Source organism: Trachymyrmex cornetzi, unplaced genomic scaffold, assembly GCF_001594075.2.
Source record: "Trachymyrmex cornetzi isolate Tcor2-1 unplaced genomic scaffold, Tcor1.1 scaffold244, whole genome shotgun sequence".
NCBI lineage: Eukaryota > Metazoa > Arthropoda > Insecta > Hymenoptera > Formicidae > Trachymyrmex > Trachymyrmex cornetzi.
The window spans coordinates 28312-45926 of NW_017297103.1; the positions used below are offsets into that span (position 1 = coordinate 28312).

Consider the following 17615-nt stretch of genomic DNA (forward strand, 5'->3'; position numbering starts at 1 on the left):
CCTATGAATACGTTAGGAGTGTAAGCTTATTGGCTACCGCATCACATTTTGTCGATCGGCATGCGTTTCCGCGTCCAGTGTGCAGCAGCCGTTACAGCTCCTAATGTGTTCATTGGTTACCGCGTCTCATTTCGCCGCGCGGCAAGCGTTACCACGTCCAGTGTGCAGGAGCCATAAGGAATTAGGAATGAAAAATAAACGATTTTAACCTATCAGAGATCGGATACATCGGAATACACGGAATACACGGAATACACGGTTTCTGAGAGGTTGAAATCATTTATTCTTTATTCATAATTCCTTATTCCTTCTATTGTGCGTAACAGCTACATGAAAATGCACCTTTAACGTCAGACGTCAGCGATGGTCAGCGTCAGCAGCAATCGTTATTCGTTAGTGATCGTTAGTAGTAACCAGTAACCAGTAACGCTTGGAAAGGTTCGGTGACGCTCTCGCTTTTTGAAAAGGAAATTCGCCACTGACTTTAATTTAACAATAATGGGTCACGAAGGAGAGGTTACTCTTATTCAGAATTCTGTAAGTAGTATTATACTGGTATTACTACATTAAGAATTTAATCACCCGTGTCCGCGTGGAATAGGATGTATATCCTCAATCAATGCTTGTAGTTTATACAGATGTGTGAGATAAGGTAACCTTGAGTGTACCGTGTACGTCGCACACACGCGCATAGTAGCGAACGGTTGCGATGCGGATTGCGGTGGCGTTCCGTCTCCGTCCTGCAAATATGCAATGTTGCCAGAACCTGGGAGAAAAGCAAAAAAGTATTTACTGTATAATACCAATTTGAAGAAATAATGGTGCACATATGTTGCGCTTCTCCGACAAAGTAATATTGTACGATTACGTGGACTTTTATTTCTAAAACAAATCAAAATTCAGATTTATAAATTAAGTTAATAATTAGAAATCGAACACCGACGGAAAACACGAACGACACGTACGTAACATCGTTTCCTTATCGCAAAGCAAAAAGATTTAGATTATTTCCTCAAAACTACATGGTTACAATTTACAGTTACAGTAGACTATGCCGCAGGTTATATACCATATAAATATTCCAACATGAGACACATCTTTTACACTTGTCGCATATTATATTTGTTCGTGAAATCTATATACTTCGGTTTCAGTTCTCGACCTTGAAAACGATCGATCCCGCATTGCGTTATTACGCGAGATTGTTTTTTTTTGTTACAACTATAATACGAAAGCGCGAATTCAAGCGAAAAGACTTTAATTAAAGTGTCTTTCACATTTTTAACGTTTGCAACGCTCGCGGATATAATTTCGTCCTTGTTTATCAAATGTTAAGGACGAAATGATGCATACGAGTGTTTAATGCTTGTAAGTGGAGATGGATGATTCGTTCAATATTACGTCAATCGTGAACGATTTTAATTGCGTCACCATTTAATCGCAAAGACTTGAATCATCGAATCGAAGTAGGTAAAATAACGGGTGTGCGTAATGTGGTTACGTCGCATGCCTACTTTTTCCTGAATAATTAAGCACATTTGCCGATGAGCAAAAAATTGGAAAGTAAAATATTACTTGTTAACCCCTTTTTTTTTATTATCGTTACTTTGGATGCTTTCCATCTAATGATACAAGTAAACACAAGTATCGTTCTGTCTTTGTCACTCACGAAAAGAAAGACAGAATAACGATAATTGTGTCGACTTGTGTCGTTCTAAAATCTTAAATGAAAGGTACCCTTATTGTATTGTTCGCTAACGCAATCGTTACTTAAATCCTTTAACTTTATAATTATTCAATAAATAGCATTATTGTTTTATGTATATAATTGGCTAGAAATATTTTTTTTTATAATAGAAATAGTCTTGTACTTTATGCCTTGTTAAGCTGTATTTCAATATTCGCTGCTAATATTGAAAATCTGTATAGATATATGTGTAAAATGAATTATACATATATTTTCAATACTGGCAGTGAATATTAGAATACACTTTTATAATAAGGTCATTAATGTTGAAAAACAATGTTTAATAAAGATTTTTAATACACTCTACGAGTTTGTAGAGTATAATTTAATTTCCTAAAGATAAAAGCATATGTTAAAAAATAAAAAATATTGATATAGATAATTATCGTAGATTTGGTTAATATAAGTGTAATATACAAGAAAAATCGTATTTTAACATCCAAAAAAAAGTAATGAAAAAAGTAATAAATCGTTAAGTTTTTAAGCACTGACGCGCACCGATGATGAGGTATATTGCTAACAAGTACTTTCCATGATAACTTTATCCAAGAGATATCTCCCAGAATACAATGGAGATATCTCCTGGATAAGATTATCCGCAACTTATCTGGAAGTGAAGAAATTGGGCATTAGTGACACAAGTCGTCAAATGTTCTATCTTTTTTGCATTTCGTGAGTAGCGAAGACGGAACAATACTTGTGGCGACTTGTGTCACTAAATGGAAGACGTCAAGGACGGCCGGCCAAAGGCAAATTGTTGTGACTATCAAAAAAGTTCCGGTAACTTATTTCGAACATATACATACATAGGTCGATTATCTCGGAAAATATGAAAAATACGGAAAAATGATTCAGATAAAAGTTCATATCTGAAAAGACGTAAATATTGGTAAAACTAATTTTTGAAAATTATCAATTTTTTAAGGTCATATGTACAATATCACTATTTTTTTAATTAAAATTATGTAATCTTTTTATTATATATAATATAATTTCTCTGATTATTCCGCATATAAAAGTATTAAAGTACAGTTATCGAAAAATCAATAGTTTTCAAGTTATTTTATACTTTATTCCGGCACGTATTGACATGTGAAGTGTCAAGTATTTCATAAACTGTTAATTTCTTTTATAATAGTACCTTAATACTGCAAGTACCTTAATATGCACAGAGTAATGAAATGAATCAATTGATATGAAGAAAATACATAGCTGCTTATATTTAAAAAATTATGCATTTTCATACATATCTTTTTAAAGCAACCATGTTTTCTCAACACCAATCGATTTATCTCCTTGTTCTGTGTATAAAAGTATTAAAGGTACGATTATAAAAAAAATGAGTAGTTTATGAGATATTTAATCGTGTCGATATGTGCCAAAATAAATAAATACGTTTATGAGCTGAAAGAAGAAAAAAATGTTATACATATAAATGTACATAGGTCTTCAAATGCTTCATTAAAAAGTTATAACAAAAATATAAAATTTGTAAAGAAAACAATTTTACCTAAGTTTGCATTTCAAATTGCCATCCGCTCAAGTCAATACAAGCTTGGCATGGATATAATGTTGAATTTATCACTTTTTTACGACGATAAAGGAAACATTTCTAAAAAGATATATTTCGGACTTCCTTTCCATGTAGATTTACTAACGAAAGTTCATTGAAGTCTGTAGATATACAGGGTGTTCGGAAATTCGATCGACAACACTCGTGGGCAGGTAGAACGCACTAAACTAATTCGAAAAGTTCTCTACTAGTAAAATTGATAGTGATTTGAGAAAAAAATTATTAAAGATCAACATTCGGCAATTTTTAATTATTAATACCTTGTTAACTCTATTGCGAAAATTGCAAAATGGTAGAGAACTTTTCGACTCAGTTTAGTCCGCTCTACTTGCCCACAAGTGTTGTCGGTTGAATTTCCGAACACCCTGTATGTGTGTGTGCGTGTGTATACATATATATATATATATATAGAGCTATCTTCCTATTAGACGAATAAACATTTGTATTACAATTTTTATTTGTATTATTATTTACGTTCATTTAATAAATATGTGTATTATTATCATTGAATAACAATTTTAGTTATAATAATTTTTCTCGCGTCTTTCCATCTCATTTAACTCTGTCATATGATACTTTAAGCAATGCATTTCTCTCAATTTAATGTACTTTCTATTCACATCAATTAATAAATATATATTCCAGAAAGGAACTGATATGATATTCATTTTTTTAATAGGATGACTTGCAGATTAAACTTAAAGACGCAGGCAATAATTTGGTGGTTATCGATTTCTTTGCTGTATGGTGTGGACCATGTAAAATGATTGGACCATTGATTGAAGAATTGTCAAAGGTTTTATATATACCACATTAATTTTTTATTAAATCAAGTTTCTATGGATTTATTGAAATTCAAAACACGAATATCTTGATTTGTTTATATAGGAAATGCTGGATGTTGTTTTCCTTAAAGTTGATGTGGACGAATGTGAAGATATTGCTGCTGAATATGAGATATCTAGTATGCCTACGTTTGTTTTTATAAAGGAAGGCAAAGTGGTATGTATTAAATTCGAATCAAATATTTATCTAAATATTAAAAATTCTCGCTTTAATATTATAAAAAGAAATAATGAAGTAATTCAGCTATTTATAAGATTTTTTTATTCGGACCGACAAGAATTAAACACTAAGTATAAGCGTATTCAGGCCTATGACGGTCAAAGCTAGATCTTTTTTGCCTAAATAATTCCCAGTGAATTATCTATATCCTATATATGTACGTGCATATATATCATTTTTGTAGTTATTTAAACTGCACGCCGAAATTTTTCCGGACTTTATCTGACGTAATTAAACTACTGCAATAATATCACAAGTTAAATTAAATTGACAATGCGCTGAAAACCTTAAATAAATTTATTGCGAAAAATATTACCTCGGCCGGGACTTGAACCCGGATCTCTTGTATCCCGTACGAGCGTCCTAAGACATTAGACCACCGGGGCCTCGGTATTATTTTTCGCAATAAATTTATTTAAGGTTTTCAGCACATTGTCAATTTAATTTAACTTGTGATATTATTGCAGTAGTTTAATTGCATTAGATAAAGTCCGGAAAAATTTCGGCGCGCTGTTTGAATAACTACAAAAATATGATATACATATATGCATGTACATATATAGGATATAGATAATTCACTGGGAATTATTTAGGCAAAAAAGATCTAGCTTTGACCGTCATAGGCCTGAATATGCTTATACTTAGTGTTTAGCTATTTATATTTCATAACTAATCAAATAAAATCGTTAATGCTTTCAGTTGGAGACTTTTTCCGGTGCAAATTACGATAAATTAAAAAATACAATCCAAAAACACAAATAAATAAATTAATCGTCACGATTGTTTAAATATATTGTATTCTTAAAAACTGTAAAAATGATATACTGGATTAGCTATATAATTACTATTTTACATAAATAATATAGAATGGCTATTTAAATAGAAAAAATAATTTGCATTGTTTACATATTGTACACGCATTTTAATTGAAAAAGATTGAAGCAGCATTATTTTTCAATAATGAAAAAATTTCTATGGATTTTGTTGCTAAAATGTATGATGAACTTACAAATATATACGATATAATTATGAATCACAATGTGAACATCGAATTTTATTATTTTTACATGTTGTACAATGATGGTAAAATAGAAAATGCCCCAGTTCCAGATTTGCACGGTTGTCCTAACATCAATCTACTCGAAGGTGATAATATATCATCTTTTTTTCCTATAAATGATAAGAGATAAGTAAGTAATGTGCATACAAATAAATATACATGTGTGCATGTATGTATAATCAATTTAATCGAAGAAATATGAGAGTAGTAATGTCATTTATATCTTTAATAGAAATAATTTTTTTCATCTAATTTTTCTTTAACCAATAACATTTTCTCATTATATATTATTATTACAAGCATATAAAAATATTTAAGTAAATTAATCAAAATATTAATAGTTTAAAAGAGATATCCTATATACAAGGTGTCTGATAATTGTTCTGATAAGAGTTGTGGACATGTAGAGCGGACTAAACCGAGACGGAAAGTCCTCTACCATTTTGCAATTTTCGCAATAGTTAACAAGATATTAATTGCTAAAAATTGCTGAAAATTGGTCTTTAACAATTTTTTACTCAAATACTATCAACTTTATAGAAAAACTGGAAAGAAAATCTTCTCATAGAGCTCTAGAATTTTTTTAGAATTTTTTCAGAATTTTTTAATACTGTATTTTCTCATGTTAAAAATGAGAAAATGCATTACACTAAAAAGTTGATAAAAAATTCTGAAAAAATTCTTAGAGTTCTATGAGAAGAAAATAAATAATTTTTCTCTTGCAGTTTTTCTGTAAAGTATATTGATAGTATTTGAGTAAAAAATTATTGAAGACCAATTTTCGGCAATTAATATCTTGTTACTATTGCGAAAATTGCAAAATGGTAGAGGACTTTTTTCCGTCTCAGTTTAGTCCGCTCTACATGTCCACGAACTCTGTCAGAACAATTATCAGACACCCTGTATAATTTTGACGCGTTTTAACATAAAATATGAAACATGTACAATAAGTATCTGAGCTTAAAAACAGCAAATAATTTAGCTTATAATAGTTTTATACAGCAAAATGACCATTGCTGCAATTTTAGGTCAATAACTTTTAAATATGTAAGTGAGAACAAATAAGCTTTTGCACGAATATTTATTATTACTTTACATCAGTATATGTATAAAATTTGATTTAATTTTTAACATTATTTCTTCATTGCAAATATTAAAATATTTTACATAAGCATCAAGACAAAAAAAATAAATAATTTTTAAATCAATAAAAGAATTGTACTTAAATTTTACACAATACTCAGACGTAATAATAGAATAATCTATGAGATTTTCATATTTTTCGTAGTTTTCAGATGTGACATACATCCTTAATAAGCTTGCGATGTACATGTGCATTAATTTTTTAATTTTTGATATTTTTGTATAAATAAAATAGTGTTTTCTTTTGGCTGCACTAGTGGATGTTACTGTTAAAGCCGTCGTACGGATTAAACCATGAAATCCTCAATACATTTTATAGTGCTGTTAAGTAAAATCTGCATTTTATGATTCAAAATATTTGAATTTTACTTCTACATAATTTAAATCAATGTACAATAGCTTTAATATGCACTCAGTGTGGACTAATACAACCAAAAGAAAACGGTATTAAACAAAAATATCCATATAAAGGCTATGCGATTCAGTAATAGTCGCTACTTATTGTTAATAGGAGAAACAAAGACCAGGCCTCGATTCGAGCTCTCCTGGCAATGCCCAGAAGTGTCCCGATCTTTTACTCATGTTACATTATGATCTCTTTGAAAATCTTAGTCTCGGTCCACAACTTTGCTTTAAGAGGCCTTAAGTTATAAATCGAAACAGATTAAGTGACAATAATTTCTGTCTTTAAACTATTTTTGCGCAGTCTTTTTTTAGCTCGGATCTACAATAGGTACTTTAATCCATAAGAAATGGACGAGTCATAGTCAATTATTCTTCTCGCATTAAACTGTAATTGGTTAATTTTTTACAGCTCAAGGCTTAAAATACCTATTGTCGATTCGGATTTAGGCTTAACCGTTAGACTTAAGCGAATTGAGTAAAACCCAAGTGTTACGACTTATAAGTTTTGTGGCCGATATATCGTCAGTGGCTTAGTTTCCACCGAGGATTTAAACCAGATCAGAATGTAAGAACCAACCAATCACAGTCGAGTATTCCCCTGTTACAGTCGAACGAAAGAGGAATGCTCGACTGTAGTTGGTTAGTTCTTACATTCTGATCCGGTTTCAACCCTCGGTGAAAGCTGCTAGGCCACTTACAACTTACGTCTTATGATCTCTTAAAGCAAGGTTGTGGACTTAACCTTATGGACAAGTATACTATTTAGTAGGTGGACTTAAATTAAAGTTGAGTTATTTTACTTTCGATGATTGAGAGTAATCTTTACCTAACTTTCTCATTTATAATAATTCGAAAGTTATACATCTTCTGAGTCGTGTCGTTTTTGAAGGGTATGAATTAAATAATTTTATTTTATATTGAAAACAAATACTTTTCAAACTCATATGTATGAAGTTTTTTTTATGTATATATTGAATGCAATGTTTTGAATATTTCGTATTTTTAAAATTTAGCAATAATTTTTCGCATAATCTAGCTGTAATAATTTTTTCTAAATATAACTCACCTTGCAGTGTCGCCGTTTTTAAAAAGCCTAGCGAACTTTCGAAACTTATTTGCTGTAATGGCGAAGCAGAATTCTCCATTCCTTTTCGACTGAGTGGTTTGAACGTACCATCGAAGGTCATATAATCTGCGATTAAGGACAGATGTCTTAAATCAACGGTGATGCCATACATCTTGAAGACATCTTTAATTTCTCTTACAATAACTCGATTTGCGGCTTCAATTCCATATGTTTGAGAAATATTATAAATGTCGTTAGAATATAATCTGTTTAAATCAAGTATGTTATCATACTTGAACATTTCCTGCAATGAAAAGAATACAAAAAGTAGAAAAATATACTTTACTTATACTTAAATTGCTTATAATTTGCATTTACCACTATATTTAGACCATCTGTTTTGAGAATCGTTTCGCCTTTACCGTTTTGAAATGTAAAAGCTTTCTTAATACATTTTGTTTCCCATAAGACAGTTTTATTCGCAGCATTCCTAATTATTGTTGGCAAATCCAATCTGATTGTTTTAAGCGGTAACTGAAAAAGACAGATATGTGTCAAGCCCGATACTCGGGGTCTACAACAGTCCATAATTGCTTAAACGCAGACGTAAGGTTATGGAAGTAGTAGTAGTAGTAATAGTAGTAATGCGTGGTCTATTCATAGTTGATTAGCCTGCTCACATTTGACTATGATTGGTTGATTTCTACGCCTACTCCTTAATCCACTGCTACTACCTATATTACAGACTACGTAGTAAGCGTGGTCTACAATGACAATAGTGGAGACGATGAGACTGTAACGAGTAAGAAAATGACCACTCACAGTGACTCACAGTCGATTATTCTTCTCACATTCGACTGTGATTGTGGTCTGCAATTTTCTACTCTTACAGCCTCATCCACTATTACTACACTGCCCATTGTAGACCAAGCGCATAAATATTGTATATATAATGTAAAATATATTAATCTACAATCTAATAAAATGTAAAGAGGTCGTAACTATAAGATTACGACAACCAATCAGATTCCATGCAGTTTCGATAACAGCAGTGCTGATTGTTCACCATGATAGATAGACAGAAAGTGTTTTTGCTGTTGTTACTGCTATTATATTATAAAGTCGAATTTATAAATTATTATGTGCCTGTTTAAAATTTAACAACACATAACAGTGCGGACGCGTGATAGATAAAAACTGAACCATCTTTTACAACACGCTTTTTACAATCGATAATAGCAAGTAAAATTGCGCTTTACAACATTTTACAATCACTTATGTTTACGTTTACGCAATTGTAGATTGAGCAATTGTGTAGATTTTAAATGTAAGAATCGACTATCAATACCACAGCTTTAGATTTTCTAAATTTTTTTTTAAATTATAGAATGAGAAATCTTAGAATATTTCGAAGTTCACATATTGCATGAAGAATTCTAAACAAGATGTCCGTTATTTTACACTAGAATTCTAATCAAAATGTAGACTTTTTCAGCTTTTCTGAAGTGTTCCAATTTGTATTAAAAAAATCTAATAATAAGAAATTTAGGTATAAAGAAAAGTTATAAAAGTATATACAGAAATTTTGAAAAATTGAGAAATTTATATAGAAATTCCGAAAAATTATGTGAAGAAAACTGGAAATTATATGTGATATCAGGCGAAATTTCCTAATTTTAAATTGTAATTGAATTAAGTAAATAAAAGGAAATTATAATTACATTAGGTAGGTAAAGAATAAATAAAAAGTGTTAGTAATAAGGATGATAAAAGAGAGAGGGACCTTTTTCTCGCTCACTTTTGTTTCGCGATAAAATATATTCATATTATTTTTTGACAATACATTTTAATATATCGTGAGTGATGGCTAAAATCATTCGAATGTTAAGCTAAATAATATTTCTTTGTAAAATAATAGAAAGATTGTAACTAGAAATTTTCGCTTAACACTTACCCAAAAGGTGAATTTGCACCATGATAGTTTATTCTCGTCATAATCATAATCCATAGCATTTTCATACATATCCAAGACACGATCCTTCCCGCCGGTAGATTTGTTATTGTTATTCTTTCTTCTATGATTTAATTTCTTATTAGTATCGTCATCATCATTCTCTTTATCCTCGAGAATTCTATTTGCATTATTATTATCGTCTGCCTCTTCCTCCTCATCATTTAATACAATATCTTCAATTTCTTCTTCTTCTTCAGGATCTTCATATTCTTGATTCTCTCGATGACGCAATAATGATTTAGTCATTGTAGCATCGGCGTCTTCCGCGGCTTCCTCCTCATCGGATGACTCGTGCATCTCTCCTAAATCCATCCGTGTTCTGCTTCTAGGATTCTCCGGTACAACTTCGTCAGGATCAATTTCATCTATTACTGCGTCCTCGTCGTTTATTCGTCTTTTTTCTCCTTCGAAATGTAACTTTACTAAAACTTTAGAAATAGCGGCAAATTTTTTAATTTCCTTGAATATATTCTTGAAAAATTGTTCCTCGGTACATTTAATCACATCCCGCGGATAAACGGAAAACTCTTCTTTATAGTATTTATGAGGAAGATATTTAATTCTTAAAGTGTGCACCAATCTTCGGTGTGGGCTTTCCTCCATTCGTCTGCTTATTATTATGTCTTTTAATACATCGCGTAGAACGCATTTTGTTAATCTTAATCTCAGCTTCTTCGCCTGTTTTTCAAGATTTTCTAAGTTATTTTGGAATGGTATTTCCATACTTGGAGTTTTTATGTTTTTCGACGCTATCATCAAAATTTCACGTAATCTTGGAATACCTAAGGTCACGTTCATTTCTCCACGTCCTGCAAAATGGAAGGTATTCAAAGTCATTTGAGTAGATGGTTCACCTATAGATTGTGCTGCTAATAAACCAACTGGTTCACCAGGCGGACAAATTGTTTTCATAACTTTGATGGATAATAAATCTCTTAAAACAGACTTTTTAATTTTTGTCGGACGAGAGAGGTATTCGTCCATTAAGCCTTCTATCCGCTCAGATAATACTCCAAATTCAACATCTTGCCTGTATTTTGACATTATTGGATCGGGACATCTAGTACATTGTGCACGATATGATTCTTTCAGTTCCTTTTCTGCCCTTATCCACTTTCTCATAAGCGATAATGCGGCTTTGCTTCTCCCACTATGACTATCAATGATTTTTTGTTTCACATCATTCCGCTTGGAATTCTCCATAGAGAATTTACTAAACTCATTGATCCTCCTTTTTTGCAACGAGGAACCATTCTTACTTTCCCATTTCTTGATCTTTTTTATCGTCTTCGCAATCTCTTTGTCGTTTCTTTTCAGACATTCCAATAACTTTGCATCCATAATAGAATCTTTATTATCAACTAGAAACGCGATTTGGTTCTTTGTTAGAAAACGTGAACCCGGTACATCGAGACCGTCCTCACCATAATAAAACTGAATTAAGCTACCGTCATAGTCTCTAACCGTCGCATCGTAACTAACAATCAAACCTTCTAAATGTTTAACTAAACACCTCTGTAAATAACCAGACCTACTAGTTTTTACGGCAGTATCGATAAGACCTTCGCGTCCTGCCATACAATGGAAAAAACATTCCTGGGGTTTGATACCGGTCATAAATCTGCCGTCGATAAAACCACCTGCTCTAGGTGTTGGATCGTAGGCTGGGAAACTTGATAAACTTTTTCCGCTGATCATCAACGGTGGCCTTTTACCTTCCAATTCGCTTTGACCGAGCAAACATGATATTTGCATAGTATTAACCGTAGATCCCTTTGCACCAGATTGCACCATGAGCTGTAAATTATTATTTGGGAACTTCTTTAAAAGTCCCGTCAGCAGACAAACATTGTTAATGTCATTGGTATAAACGTCTAAAGTGCTTTTATATTTGTGATCAACTTGTGAGCGAAATTTCGAATTATTCCAGTAAGATTCTTCCATTTTAGCTTGAATTTCGTTCATAGGTGTATCGTTAGGCGCTTTTAACACAGATTTTTGTACAGTTTCCCCAATTTTTCTACAATTGGAAATGATCTCTTTACGTTTTTCGTCGATTTCAGGAGTGATTAGAATGTCCTCGACACCGAGAGTAAAACCATCGCACTGTAGAAACATTTGGAATAGTCTACCAAACGCGCTTAACATTTCACTCGCACATATTGCCCCATACAATTCGTAAATACAATGAATAAGACCATAAGGAGTCGCACCGTAATGCATTTTATCGAGTACCCCACACAATAATTCTCCGTGTCGAATTATAACTTCTGCTTCCGACATAGTCATCGAATCTTTTAATTCTGTTCCACATTTCCAACGTCGTGGTATCTCTGCTTGCCATTCTTTCGCACAAATTTTCGTGCTAGAGACCAAATTGATTCGTGTTTTATGCGAGGGAATAATATTAATGATGACTGTTGAAAGGATTTGTTTACCCGACCACAACATTTTCGGTTTAATAATAGTTGGCGATAAAAGAATTATGTTCTTTTGCATCATTGGCAATGCTGTATAAACTAATTGCGTGTAATGCGTCTTTGAAAAAAATCTACCTCTAGTTGTTAGTCGTACTCCAGACACCATGTAATCCTGTATAAGGCCACTCAATGGAGTCCCATCTTTTGGCACGAGGTATTGGTTGGATACATTAGCTATGTTATAACTTTCGCTTCTAGCCAATTCATTTTGTGGGAAATGAGCGTTAAGCTCATCTCCATCGAAGTCCGCATTGTACGCTTTACAATTCGCATAATGAAGATGTAATGTTTTTTCTCCCTTGAGAACACGCGCTTTGTGAGCCATTATACTCGGTTTATGTAATGTCGGTTGTCTATTTATTAGCAATACATCGCCATTTTGAAGATGTCGATGTACTATTTTCGCACCAATAAACTCGTTGGTCCTATCGCTCGTTGTTAAGAGACGTTTCGCGATAGCTTCCCTCTGCGTACAATCGTTACTACTAATAGCTTGTATCGATCCGTCTTCATTTTCCACCATAACTGCGCCAGGATGAACATCGGGACCGTTTAAGACTAATCGTCTCAATTCAATAACATTCCACGGTGTTACAGATGTAGGATATGTTAATTTGCGGGCAAAAGCTTCAGGAATGCCAATTTCATCGAGATTTAAATTAGGATCTGGAGTAATAACTGTACGTGCGGCAAAATTCACTCTTTTACCCATCATATGCATTCTAATGATACCTTCTTTTTTTTCAAGAATTTGTTTCAAGCCTTGACCATTGATGGACTCTGGCGATTTGTTCATATCGCGATCCATCAAGTGATTCACATTGCTTTGTAACGTTTGCCAAGCGTTGTGCAACTTTTCAACTGCTGTAGTTCCTTTTATTTGTTCAAAGACAAGTCGACCTTCTTGAGGTAGGTGATCAATACCTCCATCTTGGATAGTTTGTATAACATTTCTCAAGACTAAACAATCCTGTATAATGCTCTTATAGATATGAGTTTGAGGATGTTCGACCATTTGACCATTCAGAAAATTTACCGGCCGCACGATCGGTGGTAGTACAGGTATTACCTCGAAAAAGAATATATCAGTAGGATATTCGATATCTACCAATTCTAAGCAAGGTACAATTATTTTGAGAAAATCTCTCTCGTTATTCCATAATTGTCGTAGGTATTCCTTGGATTGATCTGGCATAATCATAATCATTTCCAATTTGTGCGCTACTTCGCACGAGAGCATTTCTTTGGAATTCTTTACAATTTCCTTGTTGCTTATCATTATCTTGTTTTGCAACGTTGACATTTTTGGAAGACCACCGTGACAATTCATGCATATCCCAGCTTTATTGGTTCTCACATATTGTTTAAGTATATTTTCAATATATGCATGCCATTGCATAATGACAGTCTTTATATTAGTTTGATTCTCAGGATTCTGAGGCATGATTTGACTGTATCTATTTCTATTGAAGAAGTTCTGCATATAAGTGTCGATTACATTACGAATATACTCTGTTTGTTCTTCTTTTTCAATATTCGATAATATGGATGTTACTTCGTGATCCAAACCATCAAGATCGCTGAGTTGTCCTTGATACAGTAATTTTAATTTTGCGGACAGTAATAACTTGATATACGATGGTACTTGTAATGTGAAGCAATTTAAACATGACAGTTTAAGCAACATAGACAATGCTTTGTGGAATAATGGATTGACAACAGGTACTGGTAATTCTATATGACCAAAATGACCTGGACACTTGGAACTATTATGTCCACATGTGCTGCATAGCTCCGAATTGTTTTTCGTTGTGCCTACAATAAATTGAATATAGTAAATTAAAACTTGTATAAAATATTTAAAAATGTAACAATTTTTTTGTCATACATTTCAGTTAATAATAAAAATACACGCACACACACACACACACACACACTCCAATTATAATTAGGATTATTGATAAAATTTTGTGGAACAATTAAATATATAACATGTTTTAAATAAAGAAAAAATATTTCATAATTGGCTAAGATATCTTTCACACACACGCACGCACGCACGCACGCACGCACGCGCGCGTGTGTATAGTAAATTAAAAATAAAATATTTTACCTAAAGATGGATCGTATAATCCACCCTTTAACGGATGTCCAAGAATGTTAAAAGATAATGATGTTATGATTTTCGTTACACTCAAGTTCCTTATATCGTTTGCAGTGAAAACTGAGAATATTAAACGTAGGGAATCTTGATGCTTTGGTGTTAAACGTTGTTTATGGTGGTATTTACTAGTCATCTTGATATTCCTTTAGCTCGAGTAAGTCTATGAAAAATATTGAATTATTAATCAGGTACAACATGTATAAGAATAGTCGACTTGTAGTCATTATGTTCTAGATTTGATTTCAATTCTCATCCCATATATAGTGCCTTCATTCATAAAAATTTGATGGAAAAGTTGAAAATTGTTGGTAAGAAAGGTATAAAGTTAATATACTCAATCTCTCTATTTTGGAAATAATAAAAATATGTAGTGTAATAACTATTTTGTTTATAAAGTGTTAATATAAAAGGATATGTAAGCACTATTTAACGGCATTTATATTTTAGTAATTAAATAATTCTTGAAAAATCTCTTTATTAATTTTAGCAAAAATTATTATACATTTTGTGTGACTAAAAATAATATAAAAGTCAAATTGCTGCTTTGAAATGTAACGACATATTTGGTTCCTTGCATTATATTCCACATTGGTTTATGTTGCTTTCAAGACAGTTATGTATTAAGTAATTTAATTCTGCATCGACAACGTGAAATTTTTCATTTTAATCCACAAAATGAGGCTTTACAGTCTACAATGAATTTTTTTATTAATCCAGACTATATAAGAAAATTTTTGTATACTTGTGAAACCTTTAACGAATTTTCACCATAATAGAAGTCGGATTATTCTAATTCTAATCGTTTTACTTATTATATACAAATTTAAATATGAATAAGTTTTGAAAAAACGTGATATCGGTTAAAAATTTATAACTTTTATATGAGTGAATGAAAAAATATTTTTATGCTGTGATAGTTGAAGATACTTTGAAAAAATAATAAAACATTATGTTGTGTGGCTTGAAAAAGTTAAATTATATGAAAATATGTGAATACCTAGATCGAAATTTGAGTAAAAACACTAGCTTCTACTTTCGAAAAAAATATAATAAAATCACTTTTGTACAGCGATTTAATTATTACATTTCGTTTATTTTAATTAAAATGTGTATAAAGATATAAAAATAAGAATATTATATATATCACAATCTATACAATAATACTGTACGATACTTCTCGCTATCAAATGCCACGTAAAGCATAGCATTACTTTTGTGTTTCTCTATAATTTATGATTTATCTAACATTTCTGGAAGAATTTCGAATATTTCACAAATTATGTATTATTATCTGATATATATATATCTCTGTAAATGTTTATTTTGCAATGATAGTAAAACAAATTATACGAAGCAAGCAAGTTTTGAAAGTAAAATTTTTACATACTCATACGCGGGAAAAAAGAAGCTTGAAATTAGCGTGAAAAACATATAAAACATGAATAAAATCCAAAATGTTTTATGACTTTGTCCGGATCTACAATAGGTGTTTCAAGCTTTATGCCATTGAGCTTTAAGAAATTGACCAACTACAGTCGAATGCGAGAAGAACAATTGATTGATTCGTCCATTCCCTAAAGGCCCGTCTACAATACACGGAGTGAGAAGTAAGAGTAAGAAATTGACCAATCACAGTCGATTATTCTTCTCACATTCGACTGTGATTGGTCAATTTCTTACTCTTACTTCTTACTCCGTGTATTGTAGACGTTTTTAAGCCTTAAAAATGTATTGTAGATTCGGGGTTAGAGCCATCACACACAAAATGATTTGAGCTGCATAAAGCTGGAAACACAATAGACACAGGCAACAGGGAATAACGAGCCGTCCAATCAGAGCTTTGTGTTTCCAGCTTAAGGGTACATCTACATAATTTGCATAGCCGCATAAACGTATGCATAAAGAAAATTATCCAATCACATTTTATGTGCGTTTTTATAGCAGAAATGCGATTGGATAATTTTCTTTATGCATACGTTTATGTGGCTATGCAAGTTGTGTGGATATATCCTAAGACCGCTGGGCCAATAAACATCTTATGCAAATCAATATGATTTGTCTTTTTGGTCGGATAGAACTATTTCTATCTCTTTTTATTTCATTACAGTAAAGGCCGCAGCACACACTCTTGCATAACGCATAATGCATAGTGCATAAAGGAATCAACCAATTAAAATTCTTCTTTTTCATGGAATGGGAGGAAAGGAAAGATTCTGATTAGTTGATTCGCTTATGCACTATGCATTACGCAAAAGTCTGTGCTGCGGCCTTTATTCAATCGCATTTTTTTTACAAAGTTGCACGTAAAATGTGATTGGATAATTTTCTTTGTGCATATGCGTTTATGCGGCTATGTTTATGTGGATATAACCCTTAAAGCTGATGACTATAGAGGTTAGGAAATCTGTCACACCGACCTAATGCAGCGCTATGTATATAACTATATACGTACCTTAATCAGCATTTATTTAGAATCGCTATCTCACCTCCGATTTTAATGAAATTAGGCTCATTCCGACGCGTTTCCACTGAAATGAATGCCCGTTCTGCTCCTATTATGTGCGAAGAGTTGTAAACTCGTGTGGAACTGCTCATGGGTTTACAACTTTCTACGCGAAGTACGGTTTCACATAGGTTTTGAAGTTTGCACGCAAAGTGAGATTTAATTTAAAACAATTAATTTTGGTTTTACGAGAGGACGGAAAAAAGAAACTCTTCGCACATATTTGTACACTGGCCGATAGAGAAATTTCTTTACACCAGTGTTGCCGCGACGGAAATTTAAAACGTACTGACACCTGGTGGCAAAATGTAACATCTAGTACAGTAGATGTTCCAATACACACTGCGTATCCCACAAAACATGATTTCTGATAGGTTGAAATTCTTATTCTCTGT

General features: G+C 32.3%; 2 protein-coding genes across 4 annotated transcripts; one reads left to right on the forward strand and one right to left on the reverse strand.

Annotated features, from left to right (window-relative positions):
• Positions 1-342: 342 nt before the first annotated feature.
• Positions 343-5161, forward strand: LOC108761190 (thioredoxin-2). Its single transcript, XM_018507593.1, has 4 exons — positions 343-537; positions 4000-4116; positions 4209-4322; positions 5085-5161. The coding sequence occupies exons 1-4, from the start codon at positions 499-501 to the stop codon at positions 5145-5147; spliced, it is 333 nt and encodes a 110-aa protein (XP_018363095.1). The 5' UTR covers positions 343-498; the 3' UTR covers positions 5148-5161.
• A 169-nt stretch (positions 5162-5330) lies between these two features.
• Positions 5331-17464, reverse strand: RpI1 (RNA polymerase I subunit RpI1). Of its 3 annotated transcripts, none has more exons than XM_018507602.1 (6): positions 17204-17464; positions 14667-14877; positions 10014-14368; positions 8438-8593; positions 8060-8363; positions 5331-5555 (listed from the first exon to the last, which is right to left on the reverse strand). In XM_018507602.1, the coding sequence occupies exons 2-6, from the start codon at positions 14848-14850 to the stop codon at positions 5449-5451; spliced, it is 5106 nt and encodes a 1701-aa protein (XP_018363104.1). In that variant the 5' UTR covers positions 14851-14877; positions 17204-17464; the 3' UTR covers positions 5331-5448. The 3 variants fall into 3 exon arrangements, with proteins under 3 accessions (XP_018363104.1, XP_018363103.1, XP_018363105.1); XM_018507601.1 differs by having other exon boundaries at positions 17170-17464; XM_018507603.1 differs by lacking the exon at positions 17204-17464 and adding an exon at positions 16694-16712.
• Positions 17465-17615: the final 151 nt, after the last annotated feature.